This window comes from Leiobunum rupestre, chromosome 10, assembly GCF_980474605.1.
Source record: "Leiobunum rupestre chromosome 10, qqLeiRupe1.1.hap1, whole genome shotgun sequence".
In the NCBI taxonomy this organism is placed as follows: Eukaryota; Metazoa; Arthropoda; class Arachnida; order Opiliones; family Sclerosomatidae; genus Leiobunum; species Leiobunum rupestre.
The window spans coordinates 49375054-49398215 of record NC_143393.1 but is presented as its reverse complement, the minus strand read 5'-3'; the positions used below and the strand labels follow the sequence as shown (position 1 = coordinate 49398215).

At 33.0% G+C, this 23162-nt stretch overlaps 1 protein-coding gene across 2 annotated transcripts; it reads left to right on the top strand.

The window, feature by feature from the left end:
• Positions 1-414: 414 nt before the first annotated feature.
• Positions 415-22896, top strand: Agxt (Alanine-glyoxylate aminotransferase). Of its 2 annotated transcripts, none has more exons than XM_090161076.1 (11): positions 415-502; positions 9529-9702; positions 10327-10519; positions 13013-13077; positions 14884-14984; positions 16563-16633; positions 17399-17483; positions 18411-18506; positions 19791-19956; positions 21286-21368; positions 22425-22896. In XM_090161076.1, exons 2-11 carry the CDS (start codon positions 9535-9537, stop codon positions 22579-22581), a joined length of 1185 nt encoding a protein of 394 aa, XP_090017202.1. In that variant the 5' UTR covers positions 415-502; positions 9529-9534; the 3' UTR covers positions 22582-22896. The 2 variants fall into 2 exon arrangements, with proteins under 2 accessions (XP_090017202.1, XP_090017201.1); XM_090161075.1 differs by lacking the exon at positions 415-502 and adding an exon at positions 4760-4891.
• Positions 22897-23162: the final 266 nt, after the last annotated feature.

The following is a 23162-nucleotide window of genomic DNA, read 5'->3' as shown; positions in this document are numbered from 1 at the left end:
TAGAAAGTGACCAGTTTAACAATTGAAGGTTTCTATCAATTTTGATTCACCGAATTTCTGTGTACCACGACTCCGTGTACTACCGCCGCGGCCGCACGTCGAGACTTTATGCAAAGTTCCTCGCTCGCATCCCTCGGACGAGTCCAACTCCCGTCTGGCCTCAATCCTAGAATACAGTAAATTACGAGAGTCTTCTAGGCCACTTCCTTCTCTAATACTGTGTCTAGGCTATGGCAGTAGTCTTAGGTGAGATAGTTTAATAATTAATAATATAAGGGGTCACTGGTCATAAGGACCATTTAAAAAAATACCTTATTTCCAAGGCTGAATATATAAAATGGATACCAAAAATAGCAGACGATGCGAAACACGTGATAGTTGAACAGCTGGTAGCTGCTGAGCCTGCTGTGTGCTCTTGAGTCGTTAATCATTTTTTAACGCCTTTAGTTAAGTTGATTTCGAAATTTCAACATTTTTCGACCAATTCCGTTATTCTGAATAGGTAAATTAATAAACTATTCATCAATGGCTTTTTAGAAAGGAAAATGAAACTCTTAGGTTGACGCCGTCTTGTGCTTAACTGGTGATTAGAGCCAGTAACCCCTGAGACCAAAATAAAATTGTTCAATATAAATCATGTTCCAGTTACATTTTTTCTTGTTATGAGAGTAGTTGTAGAGAGTATCAAGTGGTGCTCAATTGCTACATTCTCTGAATATAGATTACATAACATCATAAAATGAGTTATATAGAACCAGGATATTATCTATGGGTATATTCTTAAAGGGAGTATGAACCTCCATATTTATGGTGGATCAACATTTGTTCCACCTGGTTTAACAGAAACTAGAGGTATTTAATTATGTTAGGAAACAACTCGTATTTTGTGGTAGTAGATGATCTTTCGATTTAGTTCATACTCCCTTTCAAAACTTTGAGGTGTGTAGGCGCTGACTCAAAATTACGTTTCTTTCATATTTTTATATTCTGAACCTTTAATGTCTTCAAGAACAGGGTTTGGTAAAGCAGTCTCCAGTCCAGCTTTAATCACCTAGATTTACTAAATCTACTGAGATTTTCAACCTTCGGTACTATTCCGCAAACAGTCTTCTTTATAATGTTCAGGGAATTCTTTCCCCTTTCGTCTCCCTTGAGAGGGATGACACAGGGAAAAGGAATAAATATAGTCAGAGGTACCCCAGTTTTCCTCTTTTTCAACTTTCTCCTTATTACCTCTAAATTTTCTTCATCGCAGCAATGAGGAGAAATATGATTTTTAAATAATTTCATTAAAAACAATGAAAATGAAATACAGATTTTGCCACCATAGTATTTTTTTTCTCCATAAAAATAATTTTTGTGATTGAGTTCAACTATACAGGGTGTCTTCATTTGATCGGCCCAGGCATTTTTCTCAAAAACTATACCTTCTAGAAATGTGAAATTTCCAGTATGTACTCTCGGTCGAGGTAGTTGTTATTTGTGAATTTCATAAAAATCATGACATTTTTCACGGTTTCAGAATTTGTGGTTTTTGAACGCTAGGTGGTACACGAAAATTTTCAATGAGTAAGTTGTAGAGCATACTCGAAAACCTTTCATGGAGTTGGTATTGTTAAAATCGTACATTTTGTCACTGAAATAATAGGTCATGAAAAATAACAAGTTGGTACTACCCAAATGTTTTTACACCTCATGTTATTGTAATGATTGTCTGTGAAAAATGAACATGTTTTCAGCCAAATCATTGTTTTACTTTTACAAATTAAGTGTTAGAACAAGTGCAATTATTATAATAAGGAATTAAAGAAAGTGTTTTACAAATACGGTACAATAATGCCACCGTCCGCTGCTATACAAATCCGTACGCGATAAAGCATATTCTGGAACGAACCGCGGACCATATCTGGAGTAACGAGTTGGAACGCTGCAATGATTCTCTGGCGCAAGTTGTGTTCCCTATGGACTTCCGTCTTGTATACCTCCTTGACGAATTCCCACAGGTAAAAGTCCAGCGGTGTCAAATCGGGGAACCTATGAGGCCATCGCACTGGACCATTCTTTCCAATCCAACGCTCAGGGAACTCGGTGTTGAGGTATTGCACCACATGTCGTTCCTGGTGAGGATTTGCACCATCATGCAAGAACCAAAGCTTCTGCTACTTCATTTCGTAGAAACGCCAAGTAGCTCACCCCATTAAGCCGATTCGGAAGAAAAAATGGCCCAATGACGCGGTCTCCTAGTAGACCTGCCCAGACGTTTAAGCGGAATTGTACTTGATTGGGATGTGTAAATCCCCAGTGCGGATTTACATCGCTCCACATATGGTTATTCTGGCGGTTAAATGGGCCGTCCCTTCCAAAGGGACACTCGTTGGATGCCAGGATCAACTGGAGGAAAAGTTCGTTGGCATCCGCCATGGTACTGAACCAGTTACTGAAATCCAACCTAAGGCGCTGATCACCATCGTGAAGTGCTTGGTGGAGCGTGGCACGAAGTGGGTGAAATTTATGGTGGTTAAGGACACTCCAGACATAATATTTTGACAAGTCCAAATCCGAGCATGCCATTCTTATACTTGCTCGAGAGTAAGCGCCAAAGTAGGCGATGACTGTGTCTTCCATATTAGTGTTATGACGTCCAGGTCCGCAGAATCTGGGATTCACATTGTCGTCTCCTTCGAAGTCAGCAACAGCTCGGAGAATAGTGTGGTGATTTGGTTGACTGTCAGGATATAACATTTGAAACAACCGACTTGTTAAACGTGTGTTTCGATGACCATCACCGTAGTGTAACTCAATCATCCTGGACCGCTGCTCACGAGTATAACGATTCATACTTTTTTTTACCAGATTACGTAGACATAATGTTTTTCAAACAAAGTGGTGGCACTTTAAATACTAAAACGGGCCCACATTTTAAACGAATCAGAAGTGCAGAAATAAAGCTTTTGGAAATTCAGTTGGCATATATTAGACATTTTGTAGACCCTAAAACCTACTTTTTCTTGTTTAATAAAAAACACCTACTTTTTGCCCCTAGAAAACGTGTGTGGGGTCCTACTGTAGTTCCTTATAAAATTTCACTTGTTCTAACACTTAATTTGTAAAAGTAAAACAATGTATGATTTTAACCATACCAACTCCATTAAAGGTTTTCGAGTATGCTCTACAACTTACTCATTGAAACTTTCGTCTACCACCTAGCGTTCAAAAACTACAAATTCTAAAACCGTGAAAAATTTCACGATTTTTCTGAAATTTACAAATAACAACGATCTTCACCGAGAGAGTACATACTGAAAATTTCTAATTTCTAGAAAGTATAGTTTTTGAGAAAAATGCCTGGGCCTATCAAATGAAGACAACCTGTATGTGTAACATAATTTGGGTTCAACTGTATTAGAGAAATTTAAAACTTTTTGGTTACTTCATGGCTCTTGCAGCTTTCAAACTGTACTGGTCTATGGTGGAGCACTCAAACCAAAGTTTATAGAGCTAATTGAACTGTTATGATGTGCAATCACTACACATAATTTATATAACCCACTCATAGACTACCAAGGACTATTTAGAAATGCTTGCACAGTAGCTATTTATATTAAAGAAAGTTTCAGAAATAGTAGCTCATGCCAATTTTATAGAGGAAGTAAAATATATTAATATTGTTACTTTATAAGTTAAAATTATCTCTCTTATTGGTTAAATCAAAGGACAACGATATTTCAAAAGTGCAAAAGAAAATTTTATTAAAAATTTATTTAAAACATTATTAAAACCCGACTAGTTTCGGTAGCGTCATCGCTCCATCATCAGGAGCGATGGAGCGATGACGCTACTGAAACTAGTCGGGTTTTAATAATGTTTTAAATAAATATTTAATAAAATTTTCTATGCACTTTTGAAATATTGTTGTCCTTTGATTTAACCAGTATCTCTGTGCAAGTCGCCCATCAAACACTTATTATCTCTCTTATATTTATAACCAGCCTATATGGATAGTAATAGTAGCTTAGGAGAACTATAAGTACAAAAGTAGTGTGCATGCAAAAGGAAAGATTACCCCTGAACAGCAGAAGAAAAATTAAAAATTGGTGAAACAATTTTTTGTTGCTTAATTCCCTTACCAAAAAATAAGTGGTCTAAGAACTATTTAAGTTGGTTTTAAGTTTGTATTTGAGACAAATACCAACTAAATATCAACTAAAAACCTACTTAAAAACAACTTAACACCAACTAAAAACTTACTTAAAATGTTACTTAATAAAGACCACTTAAAGCCAACTTAAAACTTACTTAAAATGTTACTTAATAAAGACCACTTAAAACCAACTTAAAAAATAATATGTAATTTTCTGACCACTAAAAACCAACTAAATACCAACTTAAAGAAAAAGGCATTTTCCCACCAACTTATTACCAACTTAACTAGTTTACTGAAATATGCTGACCACTTAAAACCAACTTAATATCAACTTAAATGTTAATACCAACTAAAAACCAACTTATTTTTTGGTAAGGGTTAAAAATATGGGCTCTGTTAGCAGTCTCATTAAAAGTCCACCAATTCAAATTTACAGCACTGCACGGCTCACCCAAAAAGCTTTTCTAACTGGCGAAAAAAATATCAATGCTTGAATTTTTTGTTACTGCTTTGTTAAATAGATAGGAATAATACTTTTGTTTAATTTGTAGAATTTTCCTGTACCCAAATGAATGTTATATTTCTGGTGATATAACTATGCAAAGATTTACTCATTCTTGTGTCTTTGGTTTACACAAACGGCTCAGTATATTTAGAGAAGTTGGCTATTACAAAAAAATTTTGGAAGAAAATCACAGATTATCATTAGGCTTAAACAATAATTCTTCAGGCACAAGTTTATTTCAGGTATTCTTTTATTTATTGCTTGCCAAGGCAATTGCCTGAAACATAATTCAACCTCTCCCTCTGACCAGAAAAAAAAGCCCCTTTTTTTGACTTATTACCTTAAACCTGATTTGCTATTTTTGATTTTAAAATAATTTTTTTTCTATAAAATCACTTCATTTAATTTTGACCACCCTTAGATCCTATTTTGTTAATATGATCAAAACCAGTTTTCAATCAAAAATTCTCAAGAAATTGATTTCAAAATTTGAGAATGCATTTATTGAAATGAGTGATAATAAATCTGTACCAAATCTTGAATGGTAGAAGGTATCAAAAATGAAATATCATCCAAGGACATCGTTATAGAAAATGACCCCCAACACTTACAAGGAGACTACCCGAGGTGTAACACACTGATTTTGTTCAAACTCTGTGGTTAAGTAGGCCTTAATGAATCATGAAAATTCCCAAAAGGAAAAGTTTCAACGGGCATTAGTTTTGCCATGGCAACCGAAAAAGTTTTTGACAACACAAAATGGAAAATTCCTTACTGAAAATAACATGGGATTTTTAAAATGGAAAAAATTGATCAAAATTGACGAAAAAAAATGAAATTGATCAAAATTGACGAAAAAAAATTAAATTGATCAAAATTTAATAAATTTTTCAATTTGATGAAAATGGGTAAAAATGCACATGATTTGATAAAAAAAATAATAAATGTGTTAAAAATCAATTGTGTTTATCAAATTGATAAAATTAGATAAATTTGACCAAATTTTGAAATAGTGATTAATTTTGATAAAATTTAATAAAATTAATAAAAATATTGATAAACTTTGATAAAATTTAATGAAATTAATAAAAATATTGATTAACTTTAATAAAATTTAATAAAATTAATAAAAATATTGATTAATTAATCAATATTTTTATTAATTTTATTAAATTTTATCAAAGTTAACTTTGATAAAATTTAATAAAAATATTGATTAACTTTGATAAAATTTAATAAAAAATATTGATTAACTGATAATATTTAATAAAATTAATAAAAAATATTGATAAACTTTGATAAAATGTAATAAAATTAATAAAAATTGATATATTTATTATAGTATGGTATAAATTTTGATAAAATCGACATATTAGAACACTTTTTGATAAATTTTTGTCAATTTGATCAAAATGGATAAAAATAGATATAATAATAAATAGAATTCCATTGCAAAAATATTGTGCAAATAACATAGGTAGTTGAGTCAAATGGTATATTTATTCAATTTTTTCTATAAATCTATTTATGTTTCGTAAGATCCGTGCCACACTTAACCAATATCGGCTGTTTCGGTACTGAAGTCACTGACTTTTGAATTTCGCAAATGCAAAGATGGATGTTAATCCAGTAAATGTTGTGCAGTGTTTAAAAGAGTTAGTTGAAATAGAATTCCCTTCGTACGTTGAAACATTTTGCAAAAGCATGTGTGAAATATTAACTGAATACGTTTTGCTAGAAGAGGAAGAACTAGTTGGTAAGAAATTAAACTCTTAAAATATTTTTTAAATGAAATTAGTTTGTAAGAATGAAACTTTTGATTACTTATAGCGAATGTTTTCAATATTAATGGAAAATTACTTTTTCGTGTTTATAATTTCAATTCTTAAATTACACAACTTAACAATAAAGAACAGATATCATATTAGTGTTCTCTTCGGAAATGTGGTACCGTAGAACTCAGGATAAAACGTTTTAAAGGTTTAGACTATGCACTACAGTAAAACCCAAAATTAATTAATAGGGCGTGAATCACCAGATATTCTCTATCACACAGATCACACTTCTATATTTTCGAGTCAAATTTATAAGAAATAAAAGGTAATTGTGTACATAGATACGTCTTATTTTATTTATTATTTATTTATTTATTTTTATTTACTGTTTATTGCTTTAAAAAGCAATCTTTTGAAAACCACCTCAATTTGTCATATTGATATAATTTGTCATACGACATTTCACCGCCAGCTAAAATATTTAGCCAAAGAAATATTTTAATAATAATAATAATAAGAATAATAATCAGCTAGGCTAATACCCAAGGCACCACCATAGGCCTAAGTCATCAAGCAACTTTTACATTAATAGATTTATAGAACAAAGTGAATAAATATACCATTAGACTCAACTATCTAATGTTATTTGCACAATATTTTTGCAATGGAATTCTATTTATTATTATATCTATTTTATCCATTTTTACCCATTTGGATCAAATTGACAAAAATTGATCAAAAAGTGTTCTAATATATCGATTTTATCAAAATTTATGCTATACTATATTAAATATATCAATTTTTATTAATTTTATTAAATTTTATCAAAATTAATCACTTTGAGAATTTGGTCAAATTTATCTCATTATATCCATTTGATAAACACAATTGATTTTTATCACATTTAAGATTTTTTTTATCAATAAAATCCATTTTTATTAATTTTCTATCAAATCATTTGCATTTTTACCCATTTTCATCAAATTGAAAAATTTATTAAATTTTGAACAATTTCATTTTTTTTCCGTCAATTTTGATCAATTTTTCCTAGTTTTTTTGCATTTAAAAAAAATTTCAAAATCCCATGATAATTTCAGTAAGGAATTTTCCATTTTCTGTTGCCAAAACAAAATTCGGTTGCCATGGCAAAACTAATGCCCATTGAAACTTTTTCTTTTGGGAATTTTCATGATTCATTAAGGCCTACTTAACCCCCGAGTTTGAACAAAATCGGGGTGTTACAACTCGGGTAGTCTCCTTGTTAGCACTTGTTTCTGTAATGGGAAAATCATTAGCTGTTTGACGATTTCAAGCAGGGCCGTGCTTAGGGGGTGGCGAGCCAGGCGGTCGCCCAGGGCCTCTAAAATTTTACCATAGGGATGTATATACCGGAGGGCCGCTACAATCAGTTTCGCCCATGCATTTAGCCCGGGGCCGCGAGACTTCTAAGCACGGCCCTGATTTCAAGTATTTTACACACCTATTGTTTGTTATGTACCTTTTCCCCGATGGAAAAAGATACCCTTACCAAAAAATAAGTGGTCTTGTAACTTTTTAAGTTGGTTTTAAGTTGGTATTTGGAACAAATGCCAACTAAATACCAACTAAAAACCTACTTAAAAACCACTTTACATCAACTTAAAACCAACTAAAAGCTTTCTTAATAAAGACCACTTAAAACCAACTTAAAACTTACTTAAAAAGACCTCTTAATAAAGACCACTTAAAGCCAACTTAAAACCAACTTCAAAAAATGAGTATTTTCCAGCCAACTTAAAAACAACTTATTACCTCTTTAAATAGTTTATTAAAATATGCTGGCAACTTGAACCTACTTAAAACCAACTTAAATGTGAAAACCTACTAAATACCAACTAAAAACCAACTTAAATGTGAAAACCAACTAAATACCAACTAAAAACCTACTTAAATGTGAAAACCAACTAAATACCAACTAAAAACCAACTTATTTTTTGGTAAGGGTAAGTACTAATCGCGCTAAATATATGTGATGATACTTCTAAATAACCACTATTTATAATGTGGTTAAATATCCATCTACAACCACTCAACTTCTATCCCCTTCCCACTGTGGGGTATATCTTTAAACCCAACTATAGAAATACCATGATAGTTTATTCAATAGTGACTCTGGTCATATAAGCTTTGATGCTTTGACAAAAAAAATTGAAAGAAAAAATGGAGGCGGGTCAGTTAAGTAGAGTTGCGAATGATTAATTTTTCATTATAGTAGATCATCGTCAGACAGAGTATTTTGGAAGTGTTTAATTTAGAAATTGATGGATTTATGATAATTTTATGACTATATGTGTATCTTGTTTGATAAAATAATAAAGGTAAAGATTATTATTGTTATTCCTTTATTAAAACCGAAAGTAGCATAAGACCCAAAAGTGACGTGTCAGAACGGTATAGTAGTTAATGAGAGTTTGTCGCAAAGTAAAAAAGGGAAACGAAGGGGGGTTGGAAAATACGTCATCAAAATTGAGGTACTCCAGCACCGCCGAGTGAGGCGTTTTAGAACGTATGTCTACGGGCGAGTAAATCGAAGAGAGAAAATCACGCCAGACTTAAGACTAAATATAATGTTGCTAGTATTTTTCCAACTAGTAGGTTATGTAGTGTGACTTGGTCTCACTAGAAATTTTAATAGGCGCGAAGCTACAGCTGACACACTTTTGGGTCTTATGCTACTTTTGTTAAGACTTTTAACCTAAAATTGGCTGACTATAATGTTACAATTACAGCGTGTATAAAATTAACTTCATCCGAATGGAAGCTCAAAACAGTTTTGGAGCAGCCCAAAGAAGAAACGCTATAGAAAAGTCATAATATGGAGATTGAAAATTATGGAGCAGTTTTTACCCCCCCCCCCCCCCTCCCTGCCAATCCGAAAAAATGCTGTTAAAGAAAACAATTGCTTAAAATTTTGGATCATATATTTTTGGAAAAATACAATCTTATTGCTGAGGCATATTCAATTTTATTTTTGAGTCTCTGTTCTTAGTCTTTACGCTTCATGACGCTGCTTGCTTAAATTAACTATAAATTTTAATGTAATAAATTTTTATTTTATTTTATAGAGAAAAATGTCAGTCGTTTCTGAACAGAACATTCCACCACCCCTTGAACTTCTAAAGCCATTATCTATTCCTAAGAAGTTTCTTATGGGTGCTGGTCCGTCGAATTCGTATCCAAGAATAAGTGAAGCTGGTGCTTTACCTCTTTTGGGTCATATGCACTCTGAATTTCTTCAGGTACTGCTTTTAATTACATACATACTCATGTTACATATGGTTAAAGGGACAAACCAGCGTTCGAATTTAACGAGTCCTCCCCCCCCCCTCCGACGCTTGTTTCTAGGATATGATTGGTCTAATTCAAAATTTAATAAGCAACATTAAGTCAGGCCCAAAATTAGTCTAGGTGCGCCTCCCTGTATGTAAAAAATTATCAATAGCTTTGTGAATTTTAAAACCGTTTTAAGTCTCTTTTCATTTAGTTTTTCACAATGTGCTTCTCTTCACTTCTATCAATAGCTTTGATATTTGAAAGCTATATAGGAGTGTTTTTGACGCCCCCTACACGAAAGACAGCTTTATTAAATGAATTATTAATTAGTAAAATTTTATTGAATTTTCTCTCAGTTGAAATCTCTTTAAAACCTACTTTTGTACATTTTCCTAAATACGCGTACATTAAAGTACGTGATTTTTAAATCAATGATTTTTTTTAAATCACGTGATTTAAATAAAAAAGAAACTATGATGCATAACCCCTCAATACATCAGTCATTTAATATCATTTTGGATTTAAGAGCTTATGCAAGTTTAAATAATTTATAATTTAGTAGCATAAATGTTATTTTTTTATTGTTGTAGGTCATGTCTGAAGTTAAGGCTGGAATTCAATATGCATTCCAAACAAGAAATAAATATACTTTCTGCGTTAGTGGCTCTGGTCATTTGGCAATGGAAGCATCGTTGTGTAATGTCTTGGAAAGAGGAGAAAAGGTGGCTATCGTTGTTAATGGAATTTGGGGAATAAGGGCAACTGATATGGCAGAAAGATGTGGTATGTTGGTTTTTCTTATCTGAAAAATTTAGATGAAAATGACCAAGAGCAGATATTAGTCTTTTTACAATTTAAAATTCCGCAGGGCTATAGAGTCGTAATTTCCACCCAAAAATCAGTAAATGCTCTGATAAGCATAGATTTGGGTTTTTACCTTGAAGGGGAAAGATAAGTAGAGTCATTTCCATTGTCAAGGTATATAAAAGATGATTTTTGATGTGTGACTCCAGCGCCTTATACCCATCTTGTGGAAAATCTTCTGTTAGATATTCTTTTTAAAATAAATTTAGTGATTTATTTACATTTTTATATTATTTCCAAGTTGATTGTGAAACTGGAGACACAATATAAACAGCACCTCTGACAAGGAGAGTACCCAAAGTGTTTATTGCCAATTTTGTTCAATGCCAGGCGTAATGGAGACGTATATGAGATATTAAATTTCCCAAAAGGAGATGTTGCACTGCTCATTCGATTTGCCATGGCAACCGAAAATGTTTTAGACCACTTAAAAAATAAGATTTTTTTCCTTATTTTACCCAAAAATTCTTACAATTTTACCCGAAAAATTTCCAATTTAACCAAAATTGATGAAATTTACCTAAATTTTGTCCAAATTACCCATTTCGTGATTTTCAAATTTTTAAAAAAAATTCTGTGAAACCGAGAAAATCCCATGCTTTTTAAATGGAGATTTTCGTTTTAAGTGGTCAAAAAAAATTTTGGTTGCCATGGCAAATCGAATTGGGGGATCGTAAAATTCATTTTGCACGTGATAATACAGCGCCATGTTAGGGTATAAAAGCAGGGATACAACCCTACTATACCTCATGATGTAAAGGCACTGCCACACTCTAAAACGTAATTTTGAAATCAGTCTATAGGTAATGCAAGTACATCTCCTTTTGGGAAATTTCATACCTCATATAGGCCTACACTACGCGTGACTTTGAACACTAGGGCTGGGTTAGTAGTAACAAAATTGGGTGAGACACCTGGTGACAACATCTAGATTTATAAATGGAAACAAATGAATGTTCTTACCAATTTTCATCCCAATAACCAATGTATAAACATTCAGATATCATGAGTTGACTTAATTATTAACAAAAATTCTGAGAACAAATGAAATTACATTACACTTTCTCTTTGAGGATCTTGTGTATAAAATAATTTTAAGTGCTATCAACCACATTGGTTTTCCTTATCTTTCCCCCGTGATAACTGATTTTGAGCTGAGACTTTCATTTGTACATGGTACGATTGACCACCTTTGTCTTGATTCCAATGCTGAGGCTATCTGGGCTTAGTTCAATATCATTTCTAAGTTCTAACATTAAGGACTAACAGGGTCGTTCAAAATGCATTTTGAGAATGCAAAATACCATTTTGCTTTTTGCATTTTGAGTTAAAAAAAAAGTATTTTGAATTTCGATAGGAAACTATTTGCATTTTACATTTTACATTTCTATAGGAAACTATTTGCATTTTACATTTTGCATTCCTATAGGAAACTATTTGCATTTTACATTTAGCATTTTTGATGTGTGGAAAAACCCTTTCAAAATGTTTTTACTCTGGTACCATCATCTTGTAGAGAAAGTTCGTCTGCTATCTACTCCCAAGTAATCATATAGTGTTTTCCATTGGATTGCTCCAGCTTCGCTCCGAATCTGTCTCTGATGTCATAGATCTCGCCCTAATCCACTAGAGTAAAACCGCAAATGGAACATCCCATTAACATATTCCCATGCTTTGTTGTTTTTCATCTACTTGTAATTTGAATTTTCGTGTCTTGGTCTGCCATTTTGCCAAAAAATCTAAAAGGAACACGCAAAAGATTGCTCTGATCTCGATCTCGATCCATTGATCTGTTGAAATCGGCAGATCGGTTTTGGGAGATCTCAGAGCACCCGAGAGCGGGAAATGGAACACGCGAAACTTGATCGTAGCAGATCCAAGAACGTAAACAAAACCTAAAAGTTTGATCAGAGCGATATAGAGCGCTCGAGAGCAGTTAAATGGAAAACGCTAATAGATGGCGATACTCAATTACTCACTTACTCAGAAGCAGACGAACATTCGTACAGTGCCAGTGCTTTATTTCTCATGCTGGTTGCGATTATGGTTTTGAAATCTCTTCGTAATTATTTTTAATTACTAATTAATAATAATAATTAATTAGTATAATAATTACAAACTAACTGTGGTAAATATTTAATAATTACATACCACAGTTAGTGGTAAAAGCTTAGTAAGCAGTGCATTTTTAAAATGCATTTTGTATTTTGCATTTTGAGGTATGGAGAAAGTATTGCATTTGGGAAAAAAAGCATTTTGAACAACCCTGATGATTAACATTATAACTCTCAGTAACAATCGGTTTAAAAGTAGATATTTTTTTTAAAAGGTACAGCCAATAAAGTCTCGATCATTTTATTGGTTTTTAATCACAGTTCTAAAATTTGTGATTAAAGGTGTCTCTTTTTTTAGGAGCTTTGGTACAACAAATTGTTGCTAAAACTGGAAGTGTTGCAACTCTTTCAGAAATTGAAGAGGTATATAAATATATATATTTCTTATAAATTTAGTTTTTTCTAACTTGAGAACAATGTCTTTTTCTAATCTAATATGGTAGAAAATCTTATTTTGAGAAAGTTCAAACAATAAATTTTTCAAACTCTTGAGACAAAGTTATAGTTGCTAGGTTTGGTTTAGAAGTTACTCACTGAAGGGGCCAAGTTCATAATATTAGGTCTAATTCTAAATGCTAATTGTAGTGTTAGCAAATTTAATATAGATAAAATAATAGTGAAAAGGTTTAACTATGTCCTTCTTATGGATGAACTTCAGTTAATTTTAACTACAGTACTGCTTAGAACAAAGTTCACTAAGCGAGCGCTCGCTTAAAGCGAAGCGGGGGTCTTGCAGCAGCCCTAGCTCATGTGTCTCCCTCATAAGCGCTGCTTTAAGCGAGCGCTCGCTTAGTGAACTTTGTTCTAAGCAGTACTGTAGCAAAAATCTTTTTATAGATTAATTGAAAGTTTTATTTATGGGTAATTTAGATAAAAATATAATTCACTTGTCAGTTATGCAAATATTATTTCTTATCTATGTGTAAAGATATGGAAGTGAAGAGAAGCACATTGTGAAAAACTAAATGAAAAGAGACTTAAAACGGTTTTAAAATTCACAATTTATTTATTTAAAAAAATTGTGAATTTTAAAACCATTTTAAGTCTCTTTTCATTTGTAAAGATATGGTTAATATATGAGACACAAAGTAAAGCTAGGAAGTTTTTAAATAAGATAAATATTGCTTATAAGGCATATGCACTTAATAAATTTCATTTGTTACACAGATATTTGAGGTATAACACAATTTTCATGTAAGACATGAGTTTATGATTAAAAATAGTTTGGCAAAATCCATTTGATCCCTAAGTTCTATTTTTATTTAGTTGCTTAAGATGATTTTCATAAAATTAATAATATTGACCATGGCTTATTTAACCAAAACTATACTTTTATCTATAGATAATTGTCAATCTTGTCAATAATGAATACAAGTCACATCACTTCGATTTTCATTTGGGGTGCTAATATGTTTAAAAAAAAATGAAATACTTTTATACTTACCAATAGTGGGGAACTAGGGCTGAAAAAAGTAGTGTCTTGTTCGAGGGGTAAGACACTCTGCAAACTCGGTGTACACTGCCGTACCTTTGACAGTGCAAAATGGAACTCGCGAACTCTTGAAAATATGTACCTTTAACAGTGCTAAATGCACGAACTCGGTGTACAGATTATCTGAGACTGTCTTACCCCTCAGTCTTGTTTTCTGCATGTTACCATTTCCTGACTTGAACAACTAACGGTTTAAAATGAATTGAGTTATTTACACTTCTCTAAAAAGACAGCACCAATTAACACATGACACTGAGGATTTACTGAAAAAGTTTGTGGAAAACCCAAGCATGTGTCTAGAGCTTGTTTTCCACTGGTGCGTGCAACGACGCGTTTCTCAGCTTTGAAACGTTCAAACGTTTTTACGCGCGTAAAGAAAATAAGATTATGACGCGCGCTAGTGGAAAACAAGCTTAATGCTTTGAGCTAGGATTTTCTTAGTTGAATTTCTATAATTTGACAGAAATTCATTTGATTAGAGGAATTTTCACTCGTAGTATTCGATTTGAAAATCTTAAACTGACTACTAGTCCTTAAAGATTTCAAAATTGGCCAGTCTGAATGACTGACATTTAGGTTCTAACACCTCTGTTCTTTTTCTGAGCTGTAGCCTTTATCATAATTTTGTAAATATTTTTATTGGTATTTTTAATATTTGCTTCATATATTTATGGCAGGTTTTGACTAAGTTTAAGCCGAAAGCTTTGTTTGTATGTCATGGAGAATCAAGCACTGGGGTAAGACACCCACTTGAAGGATTGCATGAATTGTGTGAAAAGTAAGGTTTAGTAATTTACCATCAGAAAAATATTTGCATGAAAATAAGCAATTTAATTATTACTTGCCTTTAGGGGTGAAGTAGCGTACTGCAACCTCATCTTGTTTTTTAATTATTTTAGGCGGATACGATAGAGTTTGTCACGTAGATAGCGTGGGTATTTTTTATTTTGGCCGCAAATGATTATTTAATTTTTTAATTTAATTTAAAAATTTAATTTTTTTTGGGTATTTTTACGTTTTTCATCTTGTTTTTTAATTATTTTAGGCGGATACGATAAAGTTTGTCACGTAGATAGCGTGGGTATTTTTTATTTTGGCCGCAAATGATTATTTAATTTTTTTAATTTAATTTTAAAAATTGAACCTCTTTGGGTATTTTACATTTTTTTGTGTTTATTATTTTTGTCTTGTGTTCGACGACACCACGGGGTTTTCAGTCCTTGGTATTCCGGTAGTTTGTTAAAACAAATTATTTCCAAGTGGTATGCCGGTAGTTTGAAAAAAAATATTCCATGTGGTATTCCGGTTGTTTGTTCAATAAATTACAAGTTTTCTTAATTTTGGGCTATTTCTAGCTGTGCTGCCTTTTTATGGCCGCAACCCCACTTTGCCCTTGGTCTTGCAATATACGCTCCAATTTTTTTCACGACCGACAATACTTGTTAGGGTATGCCTAGGTACTGTCCTCTAGGTTGCGTTATAGAAGGCCCATCATTTTTTTATAGTATGGTGCTGGGATGGCGCCGCGCACCCCCAGCACGAGAGCGTAGCGAACGTGCGCCGCCGTCAGGCGCCAATACTTATACGAACACACGACGAAAATAATAACATAAATCATGAAAAAGCCCAAGCAGTTGCGGCCATAAAAAGGCAGCACAGCTAAAAATAGCCCAAAATTCCCAAAATTAAGAAAACTTGAAATTTATTGAACAAACAACCGGAATACCACATGGATTTTTTTTCTTCAAACTACTGGCATACCACTTGGAAATACTTTGTTTTAACAAACTACCGGAATACCAAGGGCTGAACACAAGACGAAAATAATAACCACAAAAAAGTAAAATACCCAAAGAGGTTCAATTTTTAAAATTAAATAAAAAAATTAAATCATTTGCGGCGACAAACTCTATTGCATCCGCCTAAAATAATTAAAAAAAAAGATAAAAAACGTGAAAATACCCCAAAAAATTTAAATTTTTAAATTAAATTAAAAAATTAAATAATCATTTGCGACCAAAATAAAAAATACCCACGCTATCTACGTGACAAACTCTATCGTATCCGCCTAAAATAATTGAAAAACAAGATGAGGTTGCTGTACCCTACTTTTGCCGTTTCCATAAAATAAAACAGTATAAAAATTACAAGTAGGAAATGAGCTTTAACTTTTTAGTACTTCAATTTATTGACACGCTTGTTTCGCATGTGGACTTCAAATTCGAAATCTTTATCGACTCCAGCACTTGCTCTAGCTCTATCTTCAATACCTATATAGTGATGTAGAAAAAACATTTACACATGACCTCCCATATTTTATAGCAGTACCTATTAGTATTACATTTTCATTTCCTAGGTACAATTGCTTGCTACTTGTTGATACTGTGGCTTCTCTTGGTGGAACACCTATTTACATGGATAAACTTGGTAATGTTTATTTAAATATTTAAGCTAGAAGTTAAGCTTAGGCCTTAATACATTAAAATATAAAGCCTTGCGGGACCCTGAAATCTTATCAGCTGTTTTAGCCTAGCTGATTATTACTTACTTATTACTTATGTGAACCATGAAGCAAGCTATGATCTATGATAACTCAAAGTTCCTGATTTTGACAGAAGGGTTACTGCTGCATATAAGCAAGAAGTATATCATACTGCTTTAAAAATTTTATTCACTATTCAAAGCTGGTCAAAATTTAATTAAATATGTTTGAAATGAACTAAAATTTGTTGTGACGTACGTCTTAATGCTTGGTATTAATGCGAATTTTTTTCAAGGCAGAACAGTGAGTCTACTTAAATCCATCTGGCAACAAGGGTAACAAAGGTGCCCAATACAGTTGGCTCAAACATAGATAAAACCAAAGAAATTTAAGAATAATTATTATGTATAATATTATAGTATAATAATTGATTCATAAATGTATTTATTTATCATCATGGTGGGCATAATGGTCTAAGGTTTCCCAACACAAAAGGGGGGAAGGAAAAACATAACCTCTGGAGGTTCTGTTGCATCGAACAACTTAAAGTTTTAGGGGACCAAAAATAGACCAGGCTGATTTAAGTTTTCTAGATGAAGTTGATTTTTTTTGGAATCAACAAAAAGGTTCAGCTTGTAAATTCATTGTTATTCATCATGTATAAATTTATGGAATGTCTGTTATTTGTAATAACCTAGAAACTTCCTTAGGAATTGATGTCATGTACAGTGGATCTCAAAAAGTACTCAGTGCACCTCCAGGAATATCTCCAATAAGCTTCAGTTCTAAGGCAATGTGAGTACACGAAACAAAATCAAATTTTGTTTTTGGTAACAAGAGCAACTAATATAAGTTAGATTTTTTTAACCTTAGAGGCCAATATTTTTACTTGCTGGTAAAATTCTGAACTAAAATTTATGTCTCGTTTACAAATGTAGTTGTAGTTTTATGTGGTATATTCGTGTTGTATGGTCTTTTTTACTAGGTACACCGGGCTATAAATTCTGACACACACTGTACTTCACAGCCTTATAAGGGGGGGGAGGGGTGTTAGAGTATTTTTTACCCTGGTTATCCTTATATTTAATAATCTAAACTGAGATTTAGTGACAAGCGGACACGCACCCTAAAGCTCGCAAATTTTAAAGTTTTTTTTTAAATTATAACATTAAAATAATGTTTTCAAAACCATGAAGTATCAATCGTGTTATTTAAATATTGTTATAATTTTTACCATGGACATGAAGTTCAATTTATAGAACCATAAATAAATATATCGACTATGCTATCAGTTATATTTTATTTTATACCAATTTAGTTTAACAATTTGGTTAATCACATGATTTCACAAATCATTTTGTGTAGAAAAATAATACATGTTATGGTGTTAAGAAGCAGATAGAATAAGTCCTCTACCAAAACAGGTAGTTTATATACAAAAACATTGTGAGATCTGCAGTGCCGTAACTAGGGCGGTGCCAGCGGTGCCCATGGCATAGGGCGCAGACCCTGGAGGGGCGCAGAAATGACCAGACCACGACCAAGTTTTGGGCCATGCATGGTAGTTAGTAGCATTAGAACTTTTATCAATGGCGCAGTTATAGAAGCTTGCACCGGGCGCATAAAAGACTAGTTACGGCACTGGAGATCTGTTAATATTTCATAAAAATTGTTTAGAAATGTCTGTAAATTTCCTAATACCCCTAATATAACTATTTATAGGGCAGCAATTGTTAATCGAAAAACAAAAGTTCAGTCATGGTATGTGGATGCACTATTACTTGGAAACTACTGGCAGTGTGATGATGGCCCAGTTCGGTATGTCTAAAGATTTATTTGGCTTTCAGTTTATTGAATATAATTTTTATCAGCTAGCTATGGGTAGACCAAGCTTTAACCAACTTTCGTTTCGGACGCTATGGTAATGTTTCCAAGAGGGGTTACATAATACCTTTTCTAATGTAATTAGATAACAGTAACTGTTGGTCATTTCCACCAAGAATGAGAATGTAACCTAGGAGCAACAAACACAGCACCCCACACAAGGACAGCGTAACCTGTCAAAAGCCGTGCATTTTCTTGTGTACAGTTTTCATTGGTCAGAAGGGGAAAATTGGGAAATTGTCAATGCCCTCTCTGTAAAATGTTCAGCGTAAAGGTTCGTCCAATGAAATTTATACACAACACTGCTTTAGCGTTTTTAAAGGCTATCTGCGTTCTCCTTGTGTTTGTTGCTCCCAGTGGCAGATACATATGGGGGCAGGTGCCCCCTAACCTTGACGCAGGCGGTCCAGCACCAAGCTCGGTTCACGGCAAGGGGATTGCGCGCCCGCACCGACCGCCCGCCCGCGTATCCATCTACACACAATTTATTCATCAGTTGAGTAGTTGTACTTGCATAGGTTAAGACTGAGGAGTGAAAAATGCTAGTGGTAGCAAGTGTGAATTTTAGTCTAGAGTGGTCAGTGTCAAGTTCTTATCTTGGAAACAGTTTGAATATATTTTTCTTTAACTTTGCATATGATTTGATGATTTGTTACTACATTCACAGCTCAAGATGTCTTTTAGCACCCAACCCCACCCTCCTTGAGTTTTTTCTGTATCCGCCACTGGTTGCTCCTAGATGTAACCAGCCACTAGAGGGAAAGTGATATTACCAACAAGCGGGCGGGGGAGTTAACCGTTCCCTTTCAACTGCTGACTGATATTAATCCTTGCCTCAATCTCTCCCTGACTGCTCCTTTTACTGGACCCCCACACTGGCGCCACCACTGGTGCCCTTGGGAGCTGGACCTACTTATATATTTGGCCTACTAAAAAACGTGGCTGCTACTGACCATGTTGGCTACAAGGCATATGAGTGACTCTTTGTATGCTAGCTATCAGCCGAGCAATGTAGCTCCACTGTCAAAACACAAAATTCAATTAGGAGTCAAATCTAGCAAACTTCTTATTCCTTGGTTCTTAGTTTTCGTTTTACATTTATTAGAAAATTAGAATGAAATAAATTACGATAGATTTACTTGTATGTGTAGCTGAGAATTAAATTTAATTCTTAAACATAAATTATGAAGTTGATTTATTTTATGTAAAATGATTTAGGTATCATCACACTGGACCAATAACTTTGGTTTATGCCATGAGGGAAGCCCTAGCTATTTTGGCAGAAGAAACTTTGGAAAGTTGTTGGAAACGTCATGCAGAAAAAGCACAATTACTTTATCAAGGATTCAAAGATTTAGGACTTAATCTTTTAGTAAAAAATGAGGTAATTGGCATTATGTCTCAAAATATGAGAGCTTATTTTTATACACCTTATTATAAGCAGTGGTTCTGACAGGGCTGGCGTAGGCTGAGTATAGGCCACAGCCTACTTGTAAATTTCATGGGTGTCCCGAAATTTTAGACAACAGCGGCCTATGTATTTAAAAAATATGGTATAAAGAAAAAATGTTAATTGTTTTTGGTTGGGTAGTATTTGAAATATACGTTTTAAATACTTTTACCGGATAGTATGTGTATATTATTTTAAATCCTTCTCCTATAGAGTATAATTTGGTATTTTATTGGAAATCCTTTTCCTAAACTTGTGTATTTAGTATTTTTTTTTAAATACATTCTTGCTATAATATCAACCATAATTGATATTTAAAAGAATTTAATTGTTTTAATGGCAGTGGATGATTTTACTAACTCACTTGGTTTAAACCACCCCCTAAAAAAATTTATAACTAAGATCAGTGCGAATTCTTAACTTTATTACACAGGCACAGTTTTCCGTAGATTTATTTGTACAATATAATTATAGAACAAAATTTAATGAAATATTTTTTACTTTTTATCCTGAAATAGGCATAAATTACTTGTACTATAATTATCAGCTTCAGTCCCCATTGCATCAGTAACACTTTTATAGCTAGAGGCATCAGAACAGGGGGCAAGGGGTCTCAAGCCCTCTCGGTCATCAAATCGGGGGGGGGGGACATCTTCAGTGATGTAGCTAGGAGCATGAGCTGCAAAAAACTGTATGTACAATTGTGTGCCTCATGCATTGTCTCCTTGGACCAAAATGCTGACTATGTTGTATGGTCTAAAAACGTTTTTTTCATTTAGCAATTTTTGAGCCCAATAGTGCTTGTGCTATTAACTATGGAAGTTGATATTGCACTGGATACAAATCATAGGAAGCAACTTAAATCCAAATGAACACACAATAATAATTACTTCTTTAAGCTGCAGCTCTTGTTAAACAAGCAAATATGAAAATATCTTGGTACATGTAGCTAGACTTATGGCTTACTCGAAAGCAAGCTAATTAAAACGACAAAATGCTACTCTGTAAGAAAAGACAAACTAGGCATCAGTAGGAAATAGTTTAATTATGAATTACTCAGCAATTTTTGTAGTATCTATAACCACTGCACACAATGCAGAATTGGGCATTATTAACTTAAAGCCAATATATACCTCTTATTGAAACGAGACTGGGTTAAAGAAATATTGAAATCATGTTCTAGCCATGTCTCTTAGGATATTTGTAATTATATTTAGTTGTTCACTTTCAAAATACCTACTTTCTAAGTGGTTTTGTTTTTAGAATGAACGATTACCAACTATAACAACTATTATTGTGCCAGAGCGTGTTGATGATGTCAAGTTATCAGAATTTTGTATGAAGAAGTAAGTATACTATAAAGGTTAATTTTTAGAAAGCTAGGCGCTACTCCGAGTTAAAAAGAAACCACTCACCACAATTGTCACAATCATTGACACAATACCAAATTTATTTTAATGTTTTACCAAACATTACGGTATTGTTTGCTCAGTACTATATTACTTCAACTTTTAAATTATCTCAGAGCAAAAAATGTTTAGTGGATTATTTTTCTATCTTTTTGGGAAATTGAAATGATTTGTTAATGGTCTGGAGTCTTGCACCAATCATTTGAAAAATAATGTGAGGTTTATGAAGATATCTCGCACAACATATAGTGCTACATTTTAAAAAATCAAGCAAATAAAAGACTAGAAAATGGTTCTGTGGCACCACCCCAACCCCATTCTTGCTAATCACAATGAGTCGTTTAATTAGCATTGTGACCTAGAGGACCTATTACCAAGAAAAAATAGAATACAGTTTGTCCACACCAAGGACCTATTACCAAGAAAAAATAGAATACATTTGGTCCACACCCAAGGACTTACTAAGAAAAAATATTTTGTTTATCCTACCACATCACAAACGGAAAATGAGTATGTTAGAAAACGTTAATTAAAAAAAAATAAGATCCCAGCATATTTTCATTTCCACAAAATAATTTTGACACAGAAATGTTCAGTATCTATCGTCTAAAGTATCGAATAAAAATTAAAAAATTGTACATGCGTTGGTGTGTTAGTATTCACCCTTAAAAATATTAAAAATAAAGTAAAGAGTAAATGGAAATATTTTAACTTAGGTATTGGTTAACATACTATTGAAAAATTTTAAAGATAGGGGTCACTGTTGAAACTATAGTACTTAATGAAATTTTAAACTTTTAAGTTAAAATTTGAGTTTTTGCCCCATCCCAATTGGGAATATTTAAAAAACATTGAGGAACAATTTTTAGGACCCCTTCTATTACTTTTTCTTAGGTTTAATGTTTGGGAAAAATAATATCTTGCGCAATGGCTTATTGATGTAAAGCTTCATTTATTTTAGTGGTCCAGTTGTACAAATCTCATATTTTTCAGGTATTCAGTGGAAGTTGCTCGGTCCTTATTTCCTCAAGCTGGGAAAGTTTTCCGTATTGGACTTATGGGAAACAACTGCACTAATAGAAATGTTGAAATTGTCCTCCGATCTTTCAGAGAAGCCATGACTCAAACTAACATTGTATCCCTTTTGTAATGCTAAATATATACCATATATAATAGATATAAAATTATATATATTTTTATACTGATATACAATATTTATGATTTTTCTTTCAAAATTAAACTTCGGAATCATATTTAAAGGGCAACGCAAGTGAGCTGGCATTTTTGTGTGCCTATGTATGCAAAGTGCGAAATTTATGGTAAACTCTGTATGGTCCCGCCAGTATCGAGTGGGGGTGGAGGGGTTAAAAAGCACCATGCTTTTTCTTTTTTTGCCACAGAGCTTGCGTTGCCCTTTAAACCAAAAAGTGTTTTCTAAACTTAAAAATAAAATCACAAGGTATGTGACTCTAGAATATGTTCTCTATTTTGAGTTATTTTCCATGCACTTGCATGCAGGGTTGGCAAGTTTAAAACAAGTGATTTAAACATGTTTTAAACCAACCTTTGAAACAAAACACTATGTTTAAAACGTTTTAAACAAGATTTTTTCAAGGAAGATTTAACGTACTCTTAGAAGTTTTTTTTTTAAAGTAATGAGGTTAATTAAGTCTTTCGCAACATTGTGAAGTAATAGTTTTCTATTTATGTTGGTGCACTTCGATAATAACT

Bases quoted from the DNA above. Each gene is read 5' to 3' on its own strand.
- Agxt (XM_090161076.1), top strand. From the start codon at position 9,535: ATGTCAGTCGTTTCTGAACAGAACATTCCACCACCCCTTGAACTTCTA. The intron at 13,078-14,883 runs GTATATAAATAT...TATTTATGGCAG, and splicing joins CTCTTTCAGAAATTGAAGAG to GTTTTGACTAAGTTTAAGCC. The intron at 17,484-18,410 runs GTGAGTACACGA...AACTATTTATAG, and splicing joins AGCTTCAGTTCTAAGGCAAT to GGCAGCAATTGTTAATCGAA.